At 41.1% G+C, this 25596-nt stretch overlaps 1 protein-coding gene across 1 annotated transcript in view; it reads left to right on the plus strand.

Annotated features, from left to right (window-relative positions):
- Positions 1-25596, plus strand: part of LOC139329251 (metabotropic glutamate receptor 4-like) — a 152054-nt gene that overhangs the window by 8590 nt on the left and 117868 nt on the right. The window contains exon 2 of the mRNA XM_070959449.1: positions 19983-21049. Within this exon, the coding sequence (XP_070815550.1) occupies positions 20483-21049 (567 nt within the window). The 5' untranslated portion in view covers positions 19983-20482. The remainder of the gene's footprint in view (positions 1-19982; positions 21050-25596) is intronic.

Genomic DNA, 25596 nt, shown 5'->3' on the forward strand with positions numbered 1-25596 from the left:
CAATAGCATCCATTCTAGTGAGAATAACACCCCCCAACGATTGGTGTAGAAGGGGCTCAGTGCACACAGAGATTGCAGGATTCCTATGGTGCAATGGAACAACTTCCCAAATGTTTTCCTGTATAATGGGCACACGTATGAATTATGCATTCTGCTTCTTTTTTATTACTTAAATCCACCCATTCAATACACTCAAGGTGACATGCTTGTGGAGTGGATTTCAGGTCAAGTGGTTGCGGTCATTTATAATGAAGTCTTGCAGATGTGCTGCTTTTAGCAGTCCTGCCGCTCTGTTGCCTCACTTCATTGGAACAGCATGTAAAATTCTGCAGTTTTAATGGTGGTAGGCCCAGGTTTTATATATGCTTCTACAATGACTTCCTATGCAGTGCATGAGATGTCTACATGACCCTTACTAACCAACACAGGTGTTGATAATGTGGCTGCAGTTACTGGCGCTGACGTCAGCACTGCCTGGGCCGTTACCTGCGGACAGCTCCGGTTCCCACAGTCACACTCTGCCGGCTTGGAGGAGTGTTTGATTCAAAAAAATGGCTCAGCTCAGAAATAGATTTCCGGGCTTGCTATGATGAGATTAGTGTGGTGCAGGTTCTGGAGAATCGACAGAACATGAAGAGAGCTTTATAGCTGCTATTTGGCTGATGTGGCCTAGCATTAGTGTCTATGGGCACCAAAGTGAAGCCTGAATCCTCTGATGTCCTGTGGTGATTCATTTAACTTCGCAACGGCTGATTAAACTGTCTCTGCCTCCTTTTTAACAAAGCATGGCAGGATGACAGTTTGACAGTGAAACCTGCTTGATTTTGAGTCTGTGGTGCACTGTTTACAGCTACCAGTGGCACAGGCTTATTAAAGTGAAACTTGCAATCAGTGGTGCAGATGTACATGCAGTCACACAAAGGCAAACTGGCATAACTCAATTTATGTGATAATCTACCTCAATTGCAACTCCATCGCTGCTGCTTAGGTTTCAAATTGTGGTAGCAAATGAATGTGCATGGATGTGTTTGCGCACACATTCTCTTGACAATGGCTTTAATATATGGAAGATAGAATTAAGATAAGATATATCTTTATTAGTCCCACAGTGGGGAAATTTCAGGTATTACAGCAGCAAAAGTGGATAGCAAACATAGAGGACATCAGTAAAAAGGACATTAAATATCAAACCAAACAATATAAACAAGGAATAATGAAATATGAACAAACAATACTGATATTGCACATTGATATGATTGATATAATTGCACATTGATATAATTGCACATTGATATTGATGAATTAAGGAAGGAAGGAAAGAAGGAAGGTAGAGAGAAGTAAGCAGAGAGGCATGTGTGCTAAATTGAGGTGTGCGACTTATTCTGGTAGTATTTTTCATATAAATAAGTAAATAACTAAAATAAATTTTAAAAAATAAATAAAATGAAAACAAATAAAAAGTATCTTGAGCAGCATTCACACATGTTAATATGTACTGAACCTAATCCTCTACATGTGGGTATCATTGACAGGGGCTTCCTAAAATAAAATCAAAAACCTATATCTCCTCTGACCAACTGCTGCGCATGCACACACAAAAGGCAGAATATGATTTAAGTTCTGTAAAAAATCTGTCTCAACCACATCCACCTACACTTTGCACGCACAGCGCAAAAGCATATGTTCACGGTGCTGAAAGGCACATACACGCTCGGAAAATGATACATGCTCAGGAATATAGACACTTATTACAGCTACACATATGACGTATTGCATATATCTACAAACATGCAAATCACAAATGCATGCACAGCTAAGGGGGCGGATGTAAAGAGAGCGAGTCCATGAGCTGTATGAGAGCTCTTCTGAGATCTCTCTAGCCCACCGTGGGTGTTTTGTCTTTCCCGCGAGGGATGCTCGTTGTTTTGCGGAGGCAGGTTCAGCTCTAGGATTAATGAAAAGCTCCATCTTAGTCATGAAAAGAGCATTTTCACAATCTATTTAACATCATGCATACCAAAGGCTCACATTAGGCACTGTTGACTTATACTCGCCTACAGCAGTGTTTTCTGATGCATTCATTGCCACTGCTGTGATCTTCTGTGGGTAGGCTGCCCCCCTCCAGCCGTGCCCATTGAGTCTCTTGCATTTCTCATGTTCACTGTCAGAAAACTCATTCTTCAGTGCCGAGATGAAATATGGCACGCAACTGGAAGTCTGAGGGAGTTATTGAAGAAATGAGAGTAATAAAGCTTCCCAGGACTTTAGTGTTCTTTTTGGATAATGCCTTTTATTTCCCGTCTGGCGATGGATGGTTGTCCACAGAAACAGAGGATTCAGAGCACAGAGCATGGTATTAGCCAATTTAGTCAGACCTTTATAGGTCAAACACGGCACTCTGTGAGCTTGCTGTGAGTGGTACCAGGTCATTGGATTGTAATGTAGGATGTTTCTATCTCAGTGGCTGGGCTGACCCGACAAAGACTAAAGTGGTGTAATAGGCTGCAGAGGAAAAACTCACAGAAGTGCATTCCATGAGTGCTGGATGCTATTTCAGCGGTTGCACCTGGTGAATTATTTAGCACAAATGGTTGTAATTACACAGTGAAAACAGTGAAGGCGATTAGGTTGTGGTGTGGCTAGATCTTCGCAGGGATCACGGGACTACGTGATGAACTCAAAGGCATTCCAGGAACTGCTGCACGCTTCTGCTCCTCCCCACTGCCCTCCCTCCCCTTTAGCTCTGTCAGCAATTTCTTTCCTGTGAGTGGCTGGCGTCAGGCCGGCCCTCTCAGAGCTTTTAAAAGGCTGTTAAAGGTCCTTGTGAGACACGGCCCCTATCCCTCCGCCGCCACCCACACCGTCCACCCAGCCCGCCCACAAAGCCCTCGAAGCAATCACAGCTTCTCAGGATGTCAGCTAGCATTACTGTAACCCCCCTTACGCCTGCGATCAGGGCTCACCCAAGCAGGGGAACTGGGGCAAAGCAAAGGGACTTGCTCGTGGCAGCCAAGGGAGAGACTGGGGAGAGACCAGTCATCTCCGCCACACTGACCTCTGAGGGCCTTTCGAGGACTGTGATGTGATGGCGTGGGTGATGAATGATGGTGAAAGAAATGCTCTGATTCATCTGTTGGTGCAAACACAGACTGACTAGCACAGCAGAACAAGATGCAGCTAAGGACTCAAATAAGACACAAATGTCATCCATTTCACTTTTTTTAAGGGGAAGACAACTGGAGGGCCCATTATGTGGCCCCAGTCTCCTGTCCTGTCCAGGTTGGTTCGTCTGTCAAGGTAAAATGGCAGGACTGCAAATTCTGCTTGACAGCCGAGGCTCCCCTTAGGGAGCCTAAGTGGCATCAACCTGTCGTAGTCACACACTGTTGCTGACAAGGTGATGATGAACACCTTTCATTAAAAGGCAGAAGCTGGGCTTTTCCTGTGAGGGAGCATGTTCCGGTCTTAATGTCAAAAGGAAAGGACCGGGGCTGGAACATGAAGCCTTGGGGGCCCGAACTCTGTATGATTTTATATGCCAAGAACTCCTTCGTCACCACTATGCACACTTAAAAATTCATAGGACCTACAATCTGAGGCATATAAGGTGCATTCCTGCTCGCGTTGGAGCACTCCCATGGAAATTGTTTGAATCCTGTCACAAGCTGTCAATATTGCGGATGCTGCTGTGAACGTACAATATGTGGGTTCATATAGCTTAAAACTACACTTGGCAGCAATGGCGGCTCCAAATGGCAGCAGCAGGCAACTATTCCGACAATTTAAAGTTCACAACCCAGAAATCATGGCTTGAGAAGTGATTAAATTGCACCCAGCAATACCGGCCAGTCTGTGATTGCTTTAAAGGGACGGGAGAGAAGCAGAAGTTGGCGCTCATAGCTCTTTTTCTCTGATCAGGGCTCTCACTTGTTTCTAATTGGGAAGCATCTTTGTCTCAGGTTTGACTCGTTGCAGTGACTTGATAGCTGAAGGGTTACCTCATCGTCTTTCCCGTCTGTCTCTTCACTGTCCCAAAAGTCAAAAAATGCCCCAAAAACAATCTAAAAAGGAGAAAAAGTTTTGTCCTTTCTGTGGGTACTAACATCAGAATTGAATCTCACTAAACAGGGTTAATTATTGTAGTGTCAGTAACACTGAATTGGATGTTAGAGTACAGACTGATTTCGACTAATATAAAATGTGTTTTTAAACACAACTGCCTCCTGTAGCTTCAAAATGCAATGTAGAGCTCCCATTTGGTTTTGAATGGGTAAATACTGCATACTGTAGCTGAAATATTGACTGTTTTTCCCAACACACTGTCACACTGCTGAGAATTTTTGACAGATGTTCGGTATCTGTTAGGGAGTTAAGGAGTCAAACTGTGTGGCATAAAAGCAAATCCCCTGCCAGAATTTCCCACAATGGCTCATCACAGGCAAAAAATGATGAACCACCTGCTATAAATGTGCCATCACGAGTCCAAAACACACAACATTAACAATAATAATTATGATAATAGTGCCAATACCACCACTTAAACCTCCAGTAATAACAATACCATCATAAACACAATCAAAGTGTGCTGTATGAGCAAAACGATTGAAACCTACATTTTCATCGATTACTCTGCTCAACAAAAAGGGGAAGATGGATCCATTAGGGTCCACTATCAGACTGTAAATCATGACATTAGGAGCAACGAAATGGCTCAGATCTCTCAGTAAACACTAGTGTCTGAAGTAACCCGGATGCCAGTGTATGGCTTCAAATGAGACACAGCTCACACACCTAAAATCCATCCACAGATCATTACTGGCCTAATGAGCAACATCAAACCCTGACATTACAACAACTTACGACCATCTCCATGACAACTAGCATTGCAGAAAAAAAGCAATCTGTCACCGGCGCGTCCTTTTCCTTTGCATGCTGCAGGTTTCAAACCCTGACGCTTTATGTCATCAAATTTCGGCACTCCAGATTTTGGAATTTGTTCAGTTTCAGCGGTGCCTCCACCGGCTCGTCTGAGTGCAGGAAGATGCTTCTGTACACTTTAACATCAGAGAGTTGTATCTACACTCACTATCACAGTGACCACACACTGGTCAATTACATTGATTTTTTTCCTCTTCCTTTGTTATCCTGTTGGCTATTTTATAAGCTTGGAAGGTAAGAGAAGACAAGCGGAAGAAAACAACTGGTATATGTGATGTCTTTTTATTATCAGATAATTGAAAAACATCACAAAAGAGGATGAAAAGAATTTTAAATGACCAAATTAACATATTACTGTTATTAAGTAGAAACCATGAAATCCCAAATGTAAATGTTTTAACCAAAGTGGAGGGACTTCACATTTATTCATTTTTGTGTGTGCTTTAAAGTGTACTTGTTTACATTGTGATGCGATTGTCTGCATGACAATGCTCTTAGCAAGAGGAAGCACAGCCAGAGTAACGTACGTGGAGTCTCAGCTATTACTGCCGTTTGTTACGTCCATGTTATTGTCTTAATGGGAAGTTTGATCAATTGAGTGGTGTTCTTTTATGACATGAGAATGTGATTATTGATACATGAATAGAATCATATAAAGAGCTTAATTGAAATTTTGTTTTATGTGGACTATTAGCAAGATTTGTTTTATCGTTTTAATATATGTAATCATTTCCATGCAGCCTTTAGATACATTAGCTGTGCGGCTCAGGGGATGAGAATGTCGGTCAGTTCCTCTTTGGTCCAGACTGAATTATCTCAGGTCATCTTAATTATATGGAAGCCATGAAAGTGACGGACATTAAGATGATGAACCTAGCAGACTTTGGTGTCTTTTATTCTTGCCACCAACAGGTCAAAAGTTTCACACATCCAGAAAAATATCTCTACATATACTAGATGGATTGGCACAAAAGTTTGTCCAGACACTCATAGCTACCAGAGAAGAATCCTAATGAGTTCTGGGATCACCTGACTTTTCCTCCATCACACTTCTCCAAAAACAGCAGTGGTTTCAGAAAATCCATTATTACAGGTGTAATTCTGGACACAAGGTTGATGTAATAGACTCCTGTGTGTGACTGTGAGTTTGCATGTATGTAAAAATTAACATAAATAATTCACAATCACCCTCACTTTGTGCTGAAAGGCCACTTTTATGGCACACAATACACCTGTTCATGAATTTATACATATCTCATCAGCCACACTTCGTTGAACAAGAGGCACTTTTCATATTCACGAGTGTTATTGTTTTGAATGTGGATGCAGGACTTGAGTTGATGTGTTTGTACAGTTAAACGCTTTCACTCGTCACAGCAAATAGGATGGCAGTTTAATAAGTGGCGCTAACTTTTTAAAATTAATTTGATGTCCAGTCGCAGTCATTTCCTTGTTTGGTTATTACCTCAGATACTGACAATATAGCGCCATTCTCCAAATGGATTTCTGAATATATCTTTGTTAAACATATTGGGCGATGAATGGGAGGAGAACAGTAATCATAAATTGGTTTCTAAGGTTGTGTCAGTTAATTAACACCTGATTAAACGGTCAGGGGAGATGTTCACATACTGCACTGGGATGCTGCTGTGACTAGACCAAAATGCCCATTAACCAAAACTGTTTTAAGTAAAAGGAGAGACTATTAGAAATGTTTCAGAGGGCGCTCTAAAAGGCTGCACAGTGTCAAACAAAACAATGTCACAAATGAGCAAAATTCCACAAGACTTTGGTTAACAAAAAAACAACAAATAACTGAATGTCCATTTATTCGTGCACAACAAGAACACAAAGTGACTCATAATCAGAAATGCTGCCATGTTTTTTTGTGATTTCTGCACAGGAAATGAGTTGTTATGTTTGCCACTGGTAAAAAAAAAAAAAAAAAAACCTCATTAGCAGTCGAGCTTTGCACTCTATAAAATTGTCAGTGACATCCTTCTTTCCTGCCCCTGAAGACTTGTTACAGTGTTCAGGGCAACTTGTGAAGTCATGGCAGTGTAAACTGATGTTTGAATTGTGACATGAATGCAGACAGAGAGGCAGTATTATTTTCTCGAAGAGACATCTTTCTCCTCTAACAATGTCCCTTTCTTTTTCATTCAGATAATCTCATTTGAGATTACATTGTTGTGCTGTCTTCCAATGTGGCACATAGCAATTACACACTTGGAAAGGCCTGTATTCGCCTGTGGAGTTCAGAAAAGTGTGCATCATATTCACTTGGAGGCTGATGTTTCTGATACTTGCAGTGGAGTTGCTTAAGTTGGTTTGTTGTTTTTCTGTCTCCATCAGTGGGCACAACAGCATTACTCCATCTGGAGTTGAGGTGTAACACCTGGTTAGATTTTAGAAGAGATTTTAACTTCCATATATGCACTGTGCCAATTTGGGCTGTCACGGAAGAAACCGACAGTCCTAAAAGAAACTGGGAGAAATCTTTGTTCATCAATCCAAAACGGTAGTGCTACATCACACTGTGGGACATATGTTGTTTGCCAATTTGAAGCGTTGGCAACAGGCTGCATCAAAATTGTGACAATGCCAGAAATGTATAAATCAAAGTACCACGATGTGACTGCTGCCACGACCACTGTCTTCAAACCAATGGCATGAATACTTCTATAGATAATGTACATGCAGACGGCACATTGGTGTGTATTTATCTATTGGAAATGCAGTTTTTCAATTGCTAGAAAAAACAGTGCCAGGGACAATTCAGCAGGCGTTCATTGCACAGTACACTGGTCTTTTGCCTATCGCCATTCAAGCAAAACCATCTTGTTATCCAATCACCTGTTCCTACAGAACCAGTAATGTCAGTGCCTTACATTAATGGTTTCTGAGTTCCTGCTGCAAGCCCCAAACTCTCACAATGCATTTTTACTAAGCTTGAATCAAGTCTGGTTGAGACACTGTCACATTTCACCAGAAAATCTCTGAGTCCTTATTGACAAGCACCGTCAAAGATTCCCGTAGGTGTTTCATTATAACAAAGAAATCAGCTACGACTGCTGACAGTTACCATTTTGCTGTACATGTCGAGATTCAAAGCTGGTGAACAGAAAGTGTTCCAGCCTGCACACTGGCCATGCATCACATGGTGAGTGCTCACGCCGACCTGCAGCTTTGGAGGAAGACGCCACACTACCAACATCTGCTGCAGGTCTCAAAGGACCGGTGGGCTGTAGACTGCTCGTCTGCAACTCTTTGTGTTTGTCCTTGGTTTCACACAAGAGTTTGAAGGATAATGAAGGCTTTGTTCTGTTCGTTTTCTTAATGTAAACATTTCTGAAGAATTCATCCTGAAGCTGTCTGAAAGGTAAAGTTATAGGTTAAGAAACAGGTGTTCACACCCATAAGCTGGTAGAATAATGTAATCAGTTATGCATATGGATTCCCACATGCATGATCTCTCTGTAGAACAGCCTATAGATCCAGCACCTGTTGCTACAAGAAAAGCCTCTTTCCTACACAAAAACAGAAACATTTCACATTTGTAGTCAATACAAGGTAAAAATTTGCCTCTAATTTGGAAAATAAAGTGTTACAAAGGGATGACGCACTGGTCAGTAGATGGTCTGATGAGGATGATGGTGGTGCTTTGCATCAATGGGACTGTGGTGATGAACTCTTGTCTGATCACGTGTAAAAATACACCCTGCCATCCTAATTTCTTTTCTATCTTTATTGAATTATTATTTTATGAAGCTTGTCCAAACTTCTCTGGTGGGTTCAAGGACCATCATTTCATATCTAATAATTACTGGTAGAGGTTCTCTCTTTGGTGGCATTACCACTTCTAGAATTGTCTTTTTGAGGGCTGGAGGTATGGTGATTTACTCTCAGTCAATTCATAATTTTATGTGTGAAATGGCAAAACAATGGCCATTATAATTTCCCAGATTTCAAGGTGGCATCTAGAAATGCCTTGTTTTATCCAACCAATAGTCCAAAACCCAAATTTATTCACTCTACAATCATATGCGTTGAAGAAAGCAGCAAATCTTCACTCTTGAAAAGCTGCAATCAGAGAACATTATTACCTCAAATGCAACTGAGAAGATTAAATGATCCTGATTAATTTTCAGCTGGCAGAACAACTGATTAATCCACTAATGTTTCAGCTGTGGACATGAGACAGAGCAATGTTACCATTCATTTTGAGTTGCACCTGCAGCCATCTGAATGCATGAAAAGTCAGGGGATGGGTTATTAAAAAGCTGGCCAAGTAACTGGGTCTCTCATCAATGGCACACAGTCAGTATTTTCATGTGAGCAAACTGAAGCTAGGTCTCCTAATACATATTATTTAATATGTTATTTTCATCCAAATAAAGCAAATAATTAATATAAAATTTATGTCATTAAGGTCCTCTTTTCGTTTTGTTTTTTATTGAATTTGTTTCTTGTGAAACAGCGCCCCCCCCCCGGAGCAAACGGTGAAATGGTGACTGTCAGTCAGTGTCTATTTAGAAGCACCGGGCAGTCAAAGGGTAGCCCGGTGAAATTAGCATATTTGAATTAAAACGTATCAAACTAAGCACAGGCGGCTACTTCGAGACTGTTAATGGTCAGGACTCTGGAAATGTCTGGGAAAGATTAGTGACCTCAAGTAACTTAGGGTTAGGTTAATTAATTAAACGGAGAGTCAGTTAAACGTTAGCAGTTATCGAAATTAAACAACCAAAGTTTTAGCTAGCTAGCTAACTAACTAGCTAGTTGTTATGCTCACTGTGAACTTAAGTTTGCTCTTTAACGTTGAGTAGAAGCAACCAGGTTTATGAATGTCCACTTCCCAAAATTCACATTGACTAAAAACTGTATCTGATAAGAGCCCATACTATTAAAAAAGCTGGACCTGCAACGACGAATATAGGAAGGGGAGGTAGTTACGGTAACGTAAGATACTTGGATACTAGATGTTAGCCAAAACAGTGATGGACTCCGCTGTTTTACAAGAACTGAAGGCCATCCAGTGGAAAATTAAGAGGCTGTTCAGCTATTTTCCGCCATGAAGGACATTCATCCAGAGGTATTTGGTGAGTGAAATCCATCCTTCTTGTCTGTTGGATGTAACGTTACTGTTTGCGGAAAAGCCCGCCATGGTACTGACTATGACCTGGACGGTTGTTCATGTGGAGGCTGTGAGCCTGGATCTGTGTTTCATTGCAGTCGGTGTGTTTGCTGGAGTTGACAGTATTTGCTCCGTGCACACAGACCCAGACTAACCGGGATCTCTTTGACTGGATAAATCTGCGGTTTACTGTGTGATCCGTGATTGTATGTAACTGAGGTTCCAGGTACAGATGCGTTGGCCGTTGCATCTTAGAAATTTTCATCCTCGTTTTGGTGAAACAAACAAATATGTGTTTCATTGTATTGTGTATGTTATGAAGGCTCATTTTCTTTTTCGTTTTGAACATGAAATACAATTAATACTGAGTTGCACAAGAAGCTGAATGCTATGTGATTTTGTTCCTTTTTGTTGCTCTGGCAGAACTTCATATGAAAGTATTTCTCACAGTCTTAAGCAAAGGGAGGGCTGGGACAGCACTGTGAGACAGTCTCAGCGGGTTAACTGTGTTAAGATTGATCGGATAGGCTCCAAAAGTTGGACCAAAGCTTGATTTTAACATATTTTGGTTTGGAATGTATTCCAACTACTTTGTGCAGAATTTCAGAAAAGATGGTTTAATGAGAGTCTGTCTTGTATTTCAATGTTCCTTTTATTTATTTATTACTTTTTTTTATTTTTGATACATTATAAGCCTGTTCCCTGTTGTCTTCCAATGTTAATTTCAAAAGCACACCCATGATCCCCTCTTGTAATGTTTGGTTGTAGACCTTGTGTGTTCCCGAATAAGTAATAGGTGAAGACACTTGAATTTTCACATTTCATCAGGCCATTGTGGATCTTCTCCGATACACTGGCTTAGAAAAGTTCCTTACTCTGAATGTGCTGGAGATACTGTCAAAATTGCACTCAGAAGGGAGGCCTTCTGGTTCTGGATTTGCTCCCCAGAGTCCCTGGGTCTTATGAATTTTGTATAAGCTGCAGGAGATTAAAAGTGTATGTACAGTCTTGCGAAGGTGATGCAGGTGATGGCTCTGGTCTTGGAAGACTTCACTCTGTCATGCATTTTACTCTTTTCCCAGCAGTTTATGTAGAATGGTTTGACAAGAGACGCGATAGGATTCAGATCCAATAAGCAGATCTGAGTTCAGATTGAGACTCGAATCTCAACTGCAGCTTTCACTCAGCACTTGATGCTTGTGTGACTCTACATCGTGTTGTTTCCATTATCTTGAGGAATCTTACAAACACAGACTATACTTCCAAACCACTCATTCTTGCTGATATGCCCCAGTTTTCCATATGTTGCAGCGTCAAGTGAGTCTGTTGGAAATGGGTCTCTCGGGGGCACAGGTTTGATAAGACAAATTCTTTAATCCTGACAGACAGGCAGGTCTAGCTCAACAGATACAGTAAATCAATCAATGTGTCTGAGAAGTAGCAGCCTCCAGTATTGACTGTGACCCCCTCCCCCTCTTCCCCTACACAGACACTTTCTAGGGCGCTTCACAGTGATGGCTTGTGATAAAGCTGTCTTTACATTCCAGCTCCGTGCATACTAAGATGTTCTAGTTTGTCTTCTAAAAACAAGGTTAAAAAAAGTGTATTTCACCCGTAAGATGAAGTATGATAGGCATCATTACCAAGCACCGCTTAGAGTCAACAGGAGGCTGGAGATGGTTCACCTCATGCCATTTTTTCACTGGACCATTAACCAGCTTCACAGAGCGGGCAAGTGAGAGAGCAGCCTTCAGCGCCAGAGGCTTTGAGAGACTGGGCTGTTCGGATATATTTTAACCTGTAGATTCAAGATTCAAGCCTGCTCTCTGAATCATATTCAATCCAGGCCCCAAGGTGTGCATGTGATGATAGGTAGGAATTGAAAGCTTTATAGAGAAGAAACCCGGTAGCACTGATGAATCATAAGTAGAGTTGGCGCTTTTTCTTCCCCACAAGGAGAGCCTAAACAAGAGTATAGGAGACTCAGTGAAGACAGGATAAGACATTGTAAAGACGAAGGGTCGGAACTGAAGAACATGTGGGTGTGACTGTGTATTTCATCATCATAGCAAGTTGTTCGTCGTTGAATCAGTCAGTCAGTGAAAAGGAAGTCAACAGTTTTATATGCTCTTCTGATTTCCCAATGGCTTTCCTTCATAGCATCTTCATCCTTTTTAAGCAGCATGAGATTTCTCCCTCTGCTCTTCCAGGGCAGGAAAATCATGGCTCCTTCTCACATTTCAGTCCATTTATCTCCTGCTAGATGCAGCTCAGTGATCTTAGCCCTCCATTAGCCTGCACGGAAAAGCATCCAGTGCAAGTAAACAAAAAATTTAGGGATGGCCCATTTCTTCTTCCCTGCACTGTTCTCAACCTCGTCTTCCAAATGACTTACGGTGTCTTCAAAACAACACATTACATTCGCTGTGCTGAAAAAGCACAGCTCTGGCCTCTTAGCAATCCTTGTTTGCATGTCCTAAAATTTCTATAGCTGGCACAGAAATGGAGCGGCTCTCTGGTGTGGTTGTCGTAAAGTTGATATTTCAAGAGATAAATTGCAACTATGTTTCCTCAGGGTTCCCAGCGTAGGGAAATCAAACGGCCACAGTCAGCTATTACATAATATCATGTCTTCACAAGATTTACCGCATATCTCAGAGTTCCAAATAAATCACAACTGTCGACTGCATTTTGCTGTTTCTGTAATTAATGTGCCCCAGAGTTACAATATTCAAGCGCCCTGCTCCGGTCTCTCTTTACATCCAAAAGTGACAAAACACATCAGATGTCAAGGGAAAAGAGATTGGGATCCTTTTAATCATTTTTGTCTTCATAAAAAATGCTTTTCCCAGTAGACCCCTTTGTGGTGTGCAAAATACATCATACTGGACATGAGCCCATCAGTTTGAACCTGTTCATTTGTGAAGAATTCACATGTAGCCACTTTGTTTTTTTCTTAGATTTTTATATTTTTATCCTCACACTGAAATAAGTTGATTAATTCACCATTAATCTAACAACAGAAAATTGATTTAATCAGCTCTTAAAAAATGTTCTCAATGTCCCGATTTGCTGCTTTTTTTCTGGAGTCATATCATTGGAAATTGAATATCTTTGCATTTTTGACTGCTGATCGGACAAATATAAGATAAGATAAGACTTTATTGATCCCACACTGGGAAATTAAGTAAAAGTAGAGCAAATTACATCACAAGCGACAGGCACGGATACCAATCTCAAGAGTCATCTGGGTTTCTGGGAAATTGTAATTAGAGTTTTCCCGATTTTGACATGTTTAATAAACAAAATAGCTGATTATTAGAAAAAATCAACAGATGAATTGATGATAAAAATAATTGTTTCTTCTCTCCCTACACTCCTTCAGGGTGAATTTTGTTGTACAGAAACTTGAGACACAAATACCCAGACAGTATGGCCCATCCTGGCTTTACTCACAAGCCAAGCAATTACAGTAGGACATCTCTTACACTGCGACATTGGCAACAACTTTATCTCAGTAACTAGTCATAATTAGCTGTCCTCTGTATTGAATTTCACTGCTAAAAGATCTTTAAATCATTATTAAGTCAGAAATTAAGAGTGGTCTGAGTGTGCTCTAGGAATTTTCTAAAAATGATACTCATTATTAAAGCCAGAAACGCTCATTCCTGCTGATTTTCCCCAGGATTGGAAAGATGGTCATACTGAGTCAACGATGGACAAGGATTTACTTTGCAAACTGATTCTGATCAGCTGTATCCTGGCTTTTCAGCAGCATTTACACCTGGTGCAGCTGTGTAGAAATAGTTGTGTAAAAATCCTTAAGGTAGTACAGAATAAAAATGGAGGCACATTGAGCCAAACAAGTGTTGTAATAAGGGCAAACTAAAATACATGGTAAGCTCATATGGCAATTGTGTTGAAAGCTTTAGCTGTAATTTTGCATAATTTGGCTGTTGCAGTCTGCAGCATAGCCAGCTCTGCTTTGAGAGGAAGTCTCCTCTTTACCAACTGTAATCAGTTATTATTGTGAAGTATTCAAAAATGGAGGGAAACACTTCCCTGAGGTGGCTGAGGTGCTGCAGCTTAAAAACACTTTGAAACCTTAGAGAGACGAAACCCCACATTCAAGCTGCACAGATCTGAGTGAGTGTGGGCTCCTTTCTATTGTTAAGTATGGCACAAACTGGTATCAAGATTTCTCTTTTCAAATGCATAGTGTGTCAGCTGGCAATAAAAGCTCTGTTCATCAAGACTTTCTGTAGTGATGCATGGAGGCGTATTCAGGCTTGAAGATTTCCTGTAAAAAAAATATGCAAACACTGCAGCAGCAGCAGCAGCAGCAGTGCATTGATGGAAATTTTGATACTTCTTGAAAAAGTCCTGTCTCTTAAAGAAAAATCTAAAGCTGTGTTTTGTGTTTTGTAACATTTGCGTAATTATGAACCTTGCTGGTGATATTGAATTGCTCTCAGAGCTTTAGAGCAGAGACAGTTAACTAATTACTGTAATAGGGTTGTTTAACGAAGCTTGATAGGTTAGTGGCACTGACCAAATTGCTTCAATACTATCAAAAAAATGCCTTGGCATGCGGGAGCAAATTTCGATTCCTAAGGAGTAAATGTATCAGTATCAGTGAGCCAATGAGCATGCAGCATGCTTGTACTTGAGATCGAGATCTAATAATGCGGGTGATTGGCTGTCCAGCATTACACATCTTAGAACATTATGCTGTTGACGGCATAAGAAAATATGAACAGTGATGGCCAGTTGCTTATCTGCACAGATAACTAAGTAAACTTCTTGCTGCTTGTTAGCTAGCCAAAGCAGCTAACTTGTACCTGCTCGTCAGTGAGTCCGTTAACATCATCGTTCACTAGCACATCCTTTCCTTGCCACTGTGGGAATTGATAAACGGCACCTGAGATGGAGAACGTTTCCGATGACAACTTCTGGGAAATAATAATTGGAATTTTTCATTGCTTTCTGGCATTTTTTTGCACAAGACGATTCAACTAATTATCGAGAAAATAAAGAGCAGATTAATCGATTCTGAAATGTTTATTGCAGTCCTAAATAGTTCATAATATTTACCTAATGTAACTCTGGATGCTGATTATATATTGGTTAGGGTTAGGGTTACAATAATAGTACAATAATACAGTAATGATAACACAAAAAACTGCTGGTCAAAAGAAAAAATGTTTTCTATTAGCACAGTGTCAGAACTGTTCAGGCTGGGAAAAGTTGGGTTGAGTTGGGCTGAAAAAGCAGCTCAGTGACAGATGGCATGCTCAGTTTATTGTATTGCACTAATTGCATGGCAGGTTTCTGGTTTTGATGCTCAGAAATTAAGGTATTACCCCCAGACCACTGACAAATGTGAACAAAGAGCAACATTGAAAGTTTGATCCATTCTTATTGATGCATCCTTTTAAGGTTCATTTCAGTCATTTTTTCTTTGACTATAAACCGAGTGGCAGCCTCTCCTAAGCTCTCCAGTCCTTGTGTGCAGCTTAGCCCTGCTCTCTCCATTCATTTTCCTCAGGGCAGCCTGCCTCTACCTTCCTATTGATCTGCTGTGCAGCATCAACATGCTGGAGTGTCAATTAGAGAGCCCCTCCTGCCCATCTGTGAGAGGAGAGCTACAGTGCATCTCTAAAAGTTTCCTTGGCTGCCTTTGCCAACCAGCAGCTGTTCGGGTCTCAGAAGATGAAGTGGGGAATAATCTTCTGAAAATAAATATACATTTATTTCAGATGTTTCCCTGTTTGTATTTATTATGCTCCTTTTGCAGTACTGATTGGACTGTAAAATGCTCGGGTTAGAGCTGTGAATTTTCTAACGTGAAGTGGTAAAAAATACGAGGGAGTTCAAGGTGTTGGGGCTTTTCTTCACAACACATTCTTCATCTTCAAGGAGAGCACATGTTACGCTGAAGTGCATTTGTAAGGGCAGGCGGGTTGAAGAGAGCGGAAAGGACACTTCTCAGCGAAAAGAGAATCTGTTCATTGCATTGTTAGTCTTAGCACCCCAAGTCTGCAGTGTGTTTGCAGATGTTTCTGGATCACATCTTACCCAGCGACTCTGCTATTTATGTTCTAGTGAAACACAAGCTGTCTCCAGACCTCCCTCAAACATCAGGAAACTGTTGCAACACTCTCTAAATATTAAAATGGTCAGTATTCTTGAAAACTAGCCGTGGTGACAGGTGTGTAGGCGCAGCGAGACAGACGCGATGTAGAGCAGCACCCACACTGTGTCTTCTTGTACGCATTAAAAATCATTTTATTTGGTAATGTTTAAGTCGAGAATACTCAGGAAGTTAAACCTTCTGACACATTTAATGAGCAGAAAGTGAACACAGAACATCTTTAAATTGTTGATATAGTATTGAAAACAGACAGCTTTTGCACTTTTCAGAAAAAAAGGTGTGGATTCAGCTGCTCGTGTAGCTTGTGTGGCCATGTAACAACACACATTTATTTGCCTGAAGGTTATTGTATGGCCTTTTGAAACAAACGCAGTCTATTCAGAAACATGCGTTTGCACCTGAGGAAAGGTTGTTCTCCTGATTGGAATCTTCTGTAATACCTGCAGCTGTCTTTGACATTTTTGTTTTTCTCAAGTCTCTGTTGTATGTGGGTATTGAGGTATACTGTTACGGGCTGATCTGTAAATATACACACATTTGTCTTCTCATTCAGCGTCCTTGTAACTTGTCTTTTTTTTTCTTCCTTTTTTAGCCCTGTGTTCATTGATGTGCCTCAAACACAGAGCAAAACTGAGATGGGTTTCCAGTGTGTCAGGCTTAAAAATTGTAGTACGAGCCACTGTGTTACATACAGCATATTAGAGCTGAATTCTGGAAGATATACAGTGAAAACCTTAATAATGTGTAACCGGATTTCACTAAGTATGCTAATAGCGCACTCTCCATTCAGTTACTACATCACTACATGTCATGTTGAATAGAGCTTTGAAAGGTGGTCTTGATTAAAATGGGATTTTTCAGCAGAATGATGGTAGTTTCAAAAATGAATGATTCGGTGGAATATAGCTAGCCCACCCCCGTAGCATTAGGATCTTTAAGATTAAAGAATGAATTACCTACCTGGTCAAAGAGGAAACACTATACGATATTGATCTGGAACAAGACTAAACAAGCTGATCAGCATGATAATGTTTGATGCAATCTTGTTGGGTGCCAGATCTTTTTCCCTCAGTTGCACTTGAGATCCTCCTTCAGATTGGCTGGCTGTTTTTCAGTCTGAGGGAGACATATGAGCTGTCTCCCTACCAGCTCTTCTTTTGTACAAACATGACGTTTGACGACATCTGTCTTGAAATCTGCAGGCTTGCAGAACAGAACTCTTCAATGTTTACAGCTGCATTTTTCTCTTTTGCCTATCTATACCGAGCTGTGTTGGCAGCTCACTGTCTTCTCCTCAGTGAATGTTCCGTTGTTAGATATACTGCTGCATGGTTTGTATTGGGTTATGGGGGCTAAGGTGAGTTGCCTGGCTGTCCAGTTGTCATCTGCTCTGCAGCACTTAAAGTGGACCTGCAGTGAATCAACTCTGAAAAATTACTTCTCACTCAGTGGGAGATAGTTGGGTGTATTCAAAGGACCTTGTCACTTCCAATATGCTCTCAATGAATCTCAGCCATTGCTGATCCAGGGCTTCAACCCACTCTGCTGGAAAACCAATGTCTACAGCCCTATTCTGTGACTGTGTGCATGGAGATTGTTCCTTCAGAGCCTATTACAGCTTCAGGAATGAACAGGGTCTAGATATGTACATACAGGATAGCTTGTAGTGGCATATTTTGTGTCTATATATGGCATGCATGAATTGTGTGTGTGTCAGAGGGAGAAGAAAGGCAAAGGGAAGGAATGAAAGTGTCAGGGTGTGTAGATGTGCATTACAGGATGGAGCTTAGAAACTCAAAATGCAGCTTTATGTCTGCATTATGTACCTCAGGAGCTTGTTTACAACAGTTGAATCTGTACAGAATCTGCATCAAATAACCGTCACAGCAGTGAGACAATGAACACAACCACAGCAAAACGGATGTGGTTAATTGATCGCCAGAAACATAATTTGCAACTCTTTTGAAAATAGATTCATATTTTCTGTCAATTTTTAAAGAAAAATGGCAAACATCGGAGCTTCTCCACTGTGAGGATTAGTCTCATATGACTTATCCAATCATACAATTTAGTGTGCATACAATAAAGCTATTTGAAGTCAACTTAAATTTTTCACTAGTAGCTGGTGTTTTATAGATCAAACAACAAATTCAAAAAATAATCAGAGGATAAATTGATAATAAAAATGATTGTTAGTTGCAGTTCTAGTGAGGGATAGCTGCCAGCATAGACCTGAAAATAAGGTTTAATGCTTCAGATTTTCAGTGTATTGAAGCTTTGTTCCTACGTGTGATCAGTATATGAAAAATATCTTTATCTCTTCATGGCTAAAATTACAGGCACCAGTGATCTGGATAATATTTCAGTCTTTTTGAAAACATGCAGTTTCTTCTGTGTTAATGGCTGCTTAGAATCAGAAGTCAGCTCGCATATTGCAGCGATTTCTTAAGGTGGATATTTTTCTTCTCGCCAACTTTGGATATAAAAGCTGCTCTCCATCTGTAATGGCATAATTACAATTTAAAACTCATTTCTTAGCCCATACCCCTACTGGTTTGTTGTACTTTCCTGCTCCTGGAAGGCAGAGACTCTGAGGCCCACATGTGAATTCCATTATGATATATGTAATTGATTTTGCCTGTAGTAAGCAGAAATACCTGGGTAATACTGGAGTGGTTCATTTGGAACAAAGAGGGTACAAAGAGATATCAACTTCAGCAGTACTCTATTCAGTGTTTCTGAACTTACCTTTAAACCCTTAATGTTTCTAATGATTTGAGAGGCTTTGAAGAAGTAATGTGGCAGCAATGGCGATACATCTTCCAGGAAATGATCATTTCGAAGAAAATGCAAACACTGAATAGTAACTTAATGGGGTTGGGTGATTGGGTGGATATGTCTATTGCCACTTGTTTTTATGCCAATTTTTATTTTTTTATTTTTTATTTTTTTATTTTTAATTTGATGGTTTGCCTCTGAAAAATGAGTGAGAGCTGCTGCTCAGCGCCAGGCTCTGTTCAGTGATCCCAGTAGCACAAAGTGGACAGCAATGGCAGGGATAAACGGCATGTAGGGCCAGAATATTTGCACATCTTAAGGGTTTATTTTGACCAAATAGAGTTGGTGATTGTTGGAGGGCAATTAAGCTCATCTTAGTTCAGTTCAGAGAGAAGGTTGAATTCAGTAGGTGCATGGTTGTATTTTTCTGTTTAAATAAGGAAACTAGTTGTAAGAATAGGTCTTTTCTTGACATTTTGTACATTTAGTTTGTTTATTCTTTCTTTTATTCTTTTTTTTATTCTTTTATTTGTAAAAGAATCAGTGACAGTGGGCTGATGCTGACAGCGCAGTCGTGTGTTACTGGAACCATAAAACAGTTTCAGTTTACCAGTTTGATGTAAGCAGCAGAAATACAAACATAATAGTCTAGGATTGTCACAATGTTGAGATAGAGTTTTGTGCATCTGCTGGCAAGGTTGATAGGTGAAAATGAAGCACAGAGATGTGACACTTAGCCCCGTCAACCTTGAGAGTTCATGGAAACCTTTCGAATTCAAAATGGTAGATGCAGAAAAGCTGCATACGAGAAAGAAATGAGTTCGGGAGCAGAGCTGTCTCTTCATTCCATATAATGCTGGAGTAAAAAGGTTAAGCAAAAAAAAAAAAAAAAAGTATTGAAAAGCTCATACCAATACAAATTCGTTTTTTCTGTTTTCACTGTGCACTGTCTCACTACTCTTTTTCATCTTTCAGGAATTCACTCTGAAGCCTGTGGACCTAAGCAGGCCTGAGGGCTCTGACATATACCAAATCCCTGCCCAGGGGAACTCGGGGAGATTAAAACTTCTGATTGAGGTGGAGAGGAAAGAAACAGAGAGAGAGAGGGAGAGAGAAGAGGAGAGAGACAGAGAGAAAAAGCTTATCGTTCACCTTTGTTCTTCCTAATGCCCCAAGTGAAGGATCTCCATAGGCAAGCCTGTGCATAACAGCAGACACAAGAGCAGCTGCCCACCACTGTGGTCAGAAGATGGAGTGAGGGAGCGAAAGAGGAGAGGAGAACAGGATTACACCCTGTGAAAGAGCCAAGCTCATATTCTACATTAATTGAATGCCTGGAAGAGAGGAGAGACATGAGAGGAAGCCTTTTCTGTGCCAGCTGCTTCAAGAGGTATTGCAATTAACCCTCTGGCCATCATAAAATAATACCTGGCTTCTGTTGTCTTCTGATTGCTGGGTTTGGTTGTGCGGTGTGGATGCGTACTCAGGCTATGGTCATGTTTCAGCCCCCGGCGTGTAGACCGGATCGGACCGGCTGTCAGCGAAACAGCTTGATTGTGCCGGTGCTGCTGCTGCTCCTTCTCTACGGCTCCCTCAAGGCCGCTCAGGCTGCCAAACCCAAAGGGCCGGGACACACGCATTTGAACTCCATTCGCATTGACGGGGATATCTCCTTAGGTGGACTCTTCCCAGTACACGCCAGGGGCCACGATGGCAAACCGTGTGGGGAGCTGAAGAAGGAGAAGGGTATACACAGACTGGAGGCCATGCTCTTTGCCCTTGACCGCATCAATAATGACAATAATCTACTGCCTAACATCACACTCGGGGCACGTGTGCTGGACACCTGTTCCAGGGACACTCACGCCTTGGAGCAGTCGCTCACCTTCGTGCAGGCTCTGATCGAGAAGGACGGGACAGATGTCAAATGTCTGGGCGGGGGATCGCCAATTATCACCAAACCTGAGAGGGTGGTGGGCGTCATTGGAGCCTCCTCCAGCTCTGTCTCCATCATGGTGGCCAACATACTACGCCTGTTTAAGGTAAGACACGAGCACAGTTATTTTGTTTGTGTAGGATTAATTGTCCTCTGCTTAGTATGGACGAAAGGCACAGAACACAGAACAAGAGCTGCGTCTGCTGTTGAATACCGTATGGAACTCGGAAACTGTGAATTGTGCTGTTTTTGCGTTATTGATCCTCTTTATATATTGATTTGAATAATTAATAACACCGGCTGAAAAACAGCAGGAGCTCTGAACCGTGTGAGAGAACAGTATGTGTCAGAAGTCTGCTGCCACGCCATGGACACTTTCATAACTTTAGAGAGGAGACCCCTTGGTAAATCTCATCACTCTGACTGTTGCCCTGCAGGAGCCAGGTATTGCCTGTCATAATCCACAAATGATTAATAGGAATGCTATTTGATTTCATTTTTTACCCCATAGCCTTTCTTCCAATCAGTCTTGCGTTTACATCTGCTTACATTATGGAGAAAATATGTCCTGTTCATGTACATCTGGACATTTGATGAATTATTTAACACATTTTTTCTATCCAGCCAGCCACGACAAGCGTAATAGCTCTTTCTACTTTACTGAAGGTGTGATTGCTATTTACTGCTCGGCTCCCTGCAAAATAATACACCTTTCTTTGACTTTAAAAAGAATTGCTTTTTGTAAAGTACTGTCATGTGTTCGGAATTGTTTCACGGACAATTACACATTTTAGCACAGATATTACTCTAATCACTTTCACTGGGATCGGTGAGGTAGCAGCTTATTTGAATTCAGTGGTAATTAAAATGAGAGATTCTTTCGCAGATAACACTCAGACTTCAAAATCAACTTGAAAATGTATTTGTTTTCCTCTGTATTCTGCTGTCATCTAAAAAGCTCATTCACAATCCAGACTCCAAAGTACTATTTTCACCACAATCTCACACCTCATCCAAAGTAGGGACGTGTGTGACTAGTCGATTAAATGTTGCTACCTTTGCAATGAACACTAGTCAGTTAAACTTATTATTACTGTGGAAATTGCTTCTATTGATCAGTTACAGTGATCAACCACATATATTGATAAAAAGGTTTGGGAGAGAATCAGTCCTACACAAATACTTCTTAAATATCTCACTTATTGTAATCAAGTAGACTGCTTGCAGTGTTCAGTCAGGGTCTTTTCATACATGACAGGACATGAAATACAAATACAAAACTACAGTAATTCAATTATTATTTTTTTTGCTTCCATGATACTGTGCTTTGTCTCGCAGTAACCCGTCTGTCATTGTACAAAGTAGCACAGGATGGCAAGTTACAAAGTTTTCCAAACTGTGCCTGAAAATGACCCAACTACAAATCTAGTGTAACTTTGACAGAAATAGAGAAAGTTAATGAGTGGCTATTTTGATAATAAGAGATACTAAATTAATTGTTTAAGTCATTGCGCTTTACTTGATTCCCTAGTTACAACTTGTCAGTCGTGAGGAATGGCTGCCTTTCTTTCTCTTATGTGATAAATAAATAAACTCAGTATTTATAGGTTTTGATTTTTTACCTTGTGCTCTGGGAAATTGTGATTGCCATTCTCTCTATTTTCTGACATTTTATAGACCAGAAAATCTATCAATTACCCAAAAAATAACTTTTAGCTTATTAATCAATAATAAAAGAACCATTTGTTACAACCATAGGTGATGGAAGTGGAAGGCAGAGCGGCGTGATGCATGCCCCGTTTTTTCACCCCCATTTCTGCTACCCCCTCCCATTCAGCTCCAGTGCTGAATGCTAGACTGCTTTTGAACCAGACCAGACTCTGGCACTGCTTCCTCTACCGCCTTCCAATGCGATCAACACTATGCCGTCTATGCCAGCACCATGCAGGACAGCCGCTCTGCAGTGTGTCAGGATATTATTACCAACCTATGATTAGGGCGCAGACTTTTTATTTCACTGACTGCAGGGATCTGGTGTTTTCACATCACAGATGATAATCATGTTAGCTGTCAGTATAGCCAATAAAATTTGGGTCTTGGTGTAAGGCATGAGTTTTATTATGTAGGCTGTTACACTGTAGGTGTTCGGTGTGAGGTGCCTGGTCTGTAGGTGTTCTGCACTGTAGTGAAGTTGGGCGGAGGCCATGAATACTATCGTATTAGTCATAGTTCTAAGTAGGTTGTATTGATGTTGAATCTTTTTTAAAAGCCAAAAATAAGTAAATAGATGACAAAAAGTGGGAACCACCTCACTAAATAAGATCAGTATGAAGTATCATCCCAAAGTAGTGAGTGGATTTGGGAAACTCTTTCTTTGAATGCTTATTTAGCGTATTGGTTAATCTAATACTCCCCAGCGGCCGCCTGCAGTACAGTATATGTATGATTTGATAAGCTCCCTGATTCCAGAGTCTTACAAACCACACGGGATGTATCTTACTTGTTGAGGCCTCCAGCGTTAATCGGGCTGAACCCAGTGTGACAGAACACACACAGGCTTAAGTTTTGTGCATCTTGTGCATGTTCTAATGTACATATGGTATTTTCTTCAGCATTAGGTTCAGTATGCCTTTATGCACGGGTGGGCTATATATACCCGTTGTGCACATAATAATACACATTGTCGGGCGTGCAACACCCTGCGCATGAACTCTATATTTCTTTCTGTCTCCCACACGTGAAATATGCGTATATGCATGCTCACACAGGTATAAGTCGGTGTGGGCCACAGTAATGAGCCTCTCCAGCAGCGCATTCTTGATCCCTCTCTCACATGGAAGCCTCAAATCCTTCGTCATTACCACAGCGCTTGTTCCGTCTTCATTAATGCACATAAGCAGTGTCCTTGCATATTTAATTTTCATTTCTCTGATCTCCTTTCTCTTTATCCTCAATGTATATATTAGCATTCTCCTCTTCTGCCTTCTTTCATTCAGACAGCTGCAGGTTAAGAAAGCAGCTTCAGTCAGACGGCAGGTTGAGTTGATGAACACGGTGAGATGTTGCCAGTTCATCTTCAGTTACTATCACTTGAGCTTCTGAGTTGCACTATTGAAAATCAAACACCTCCCATGGCAGTTGCCAATCAGTCAACATCTACTCTAATTGAATAACGGTCGTTACAACAATCAAAAAAGAGAAAAGGCTCCTGACGTGATGTAAAGCAGCCTGGTCAGTTATATAGATTAAGCAGTAAACCTTTAATGGAGAGTGGTCTGTGGTCATTTAGGCGGGGGCTTGAGTTATGCCTTCCCAGGGTCAGCTAGATGTCCTGATGGCCCTGCTGCCGGCCCCGGAAGGTAACTTAACTTTACAGCCGTCTCATAACACGCCCCGAGCCAGCTAGACATCATTTGCTGCATGATCTGGCATGCAGAGAGGAGAGGGACAACCACGTCTACTGGCACTGCAGCGAGACATAAATGTTTGCTTTAAAAAGAGGAAATGCATGCACAAGAGTACAAACTCAGCATACTGATGAAGACAGGCAGACACTTAGGCATGTAGACATGCGCATTACTGTATGCTTGTATAGCCACACACACACACACACACACACACACACACACACACACACACACACACACACACACACACACACACACACACACACACAATGTGCAAAATTATGTCCCTCAAACACACATACCATGTATATAAACACTAAACACACACAAACTCAAGCATACACAAAAGCCAATTAAGCACATTTGCACGCAAACCACTTTAAACCCAGTGGCAGCCACCCTGGTATAGTTAGCAGGTTTAGAGAAAAGTGTTTCCTCAGCACTCAGCTGCATACAGATGTGGTCCAGAGCAGCTTGATGAATATTTTACTCCAACCTTATGTAACGGCAACACGGGTACCAGGAGCTGCAGCTCAAGAACATTTTCGTGTAGTTCCCTGAGAAGTGGGAGCCGCTGTGACAAGCAGTTGGGGAAAAGATAATTCATGATCACAGACAAGCTGTGTCAGATGATTACATTATTCATTTGCATAGCAGATGTGTTCATAAAGTTGACACACATCACTTACAACACAGATTGTGCTACCAGGTCTGTCCCTCTTGACGAGTGTTTATCTCTTCGGGAGGTCCTGACAGGGTTTTCCTTTTCAACCCAAGTGTTGTAAAAGTTCGTCTCTTGTTCAGTGAAAAGAAAGACACTTTTTAATATATAAATTTCATTTGTTTCATTCTGTGGTGCACACGAGTGGCACAATAGAAAGACAGTGACCCAGGAATAAGAAGCTCAGTAGTCTAGCCTGTAATGCTCACTGGGAAGCATTTTGGTGGATCCTTGTTCTGACATGAGAGTTTGCTGCTGGCTGGACAAAGCATCTCACATTCACTGGAAGTGGTTTTAGTAGTAAGGGGACCACAGAAGAATAAAAAAAAAGATCAGTTTAGAGGAAGAAAAGTAGAAGAATATGATTTTTCATGCAAGAGCACACAGGCCTCCAGCATCCCACTCATTGTGACATTTTCTTTCACCCTCAGTTCATGCTCGTGTTTCTAAGTTTCCATTGGAGACACAATGGCAGCCCTACCGAGTTATTGTTAAGCGCTTTCATGTTGAACAACCTTTACAACT

The sequence above is a fragment of the Chaetodon trifascialis genome, chromosome 3 (genome assembly GCF_039877785.1).
Source record: "Chaetodon trifascialis isolate fChaTrf1 chromosome 3, fChaTrf1.hap1, whole genome shotgun sequence".
NCBI lineage: Eukaryota > Metazoa > Chordata > Actinopteri > Chaetodontiformes > Chaetodontidae > Chaetodon > Chaetodon trifascialis.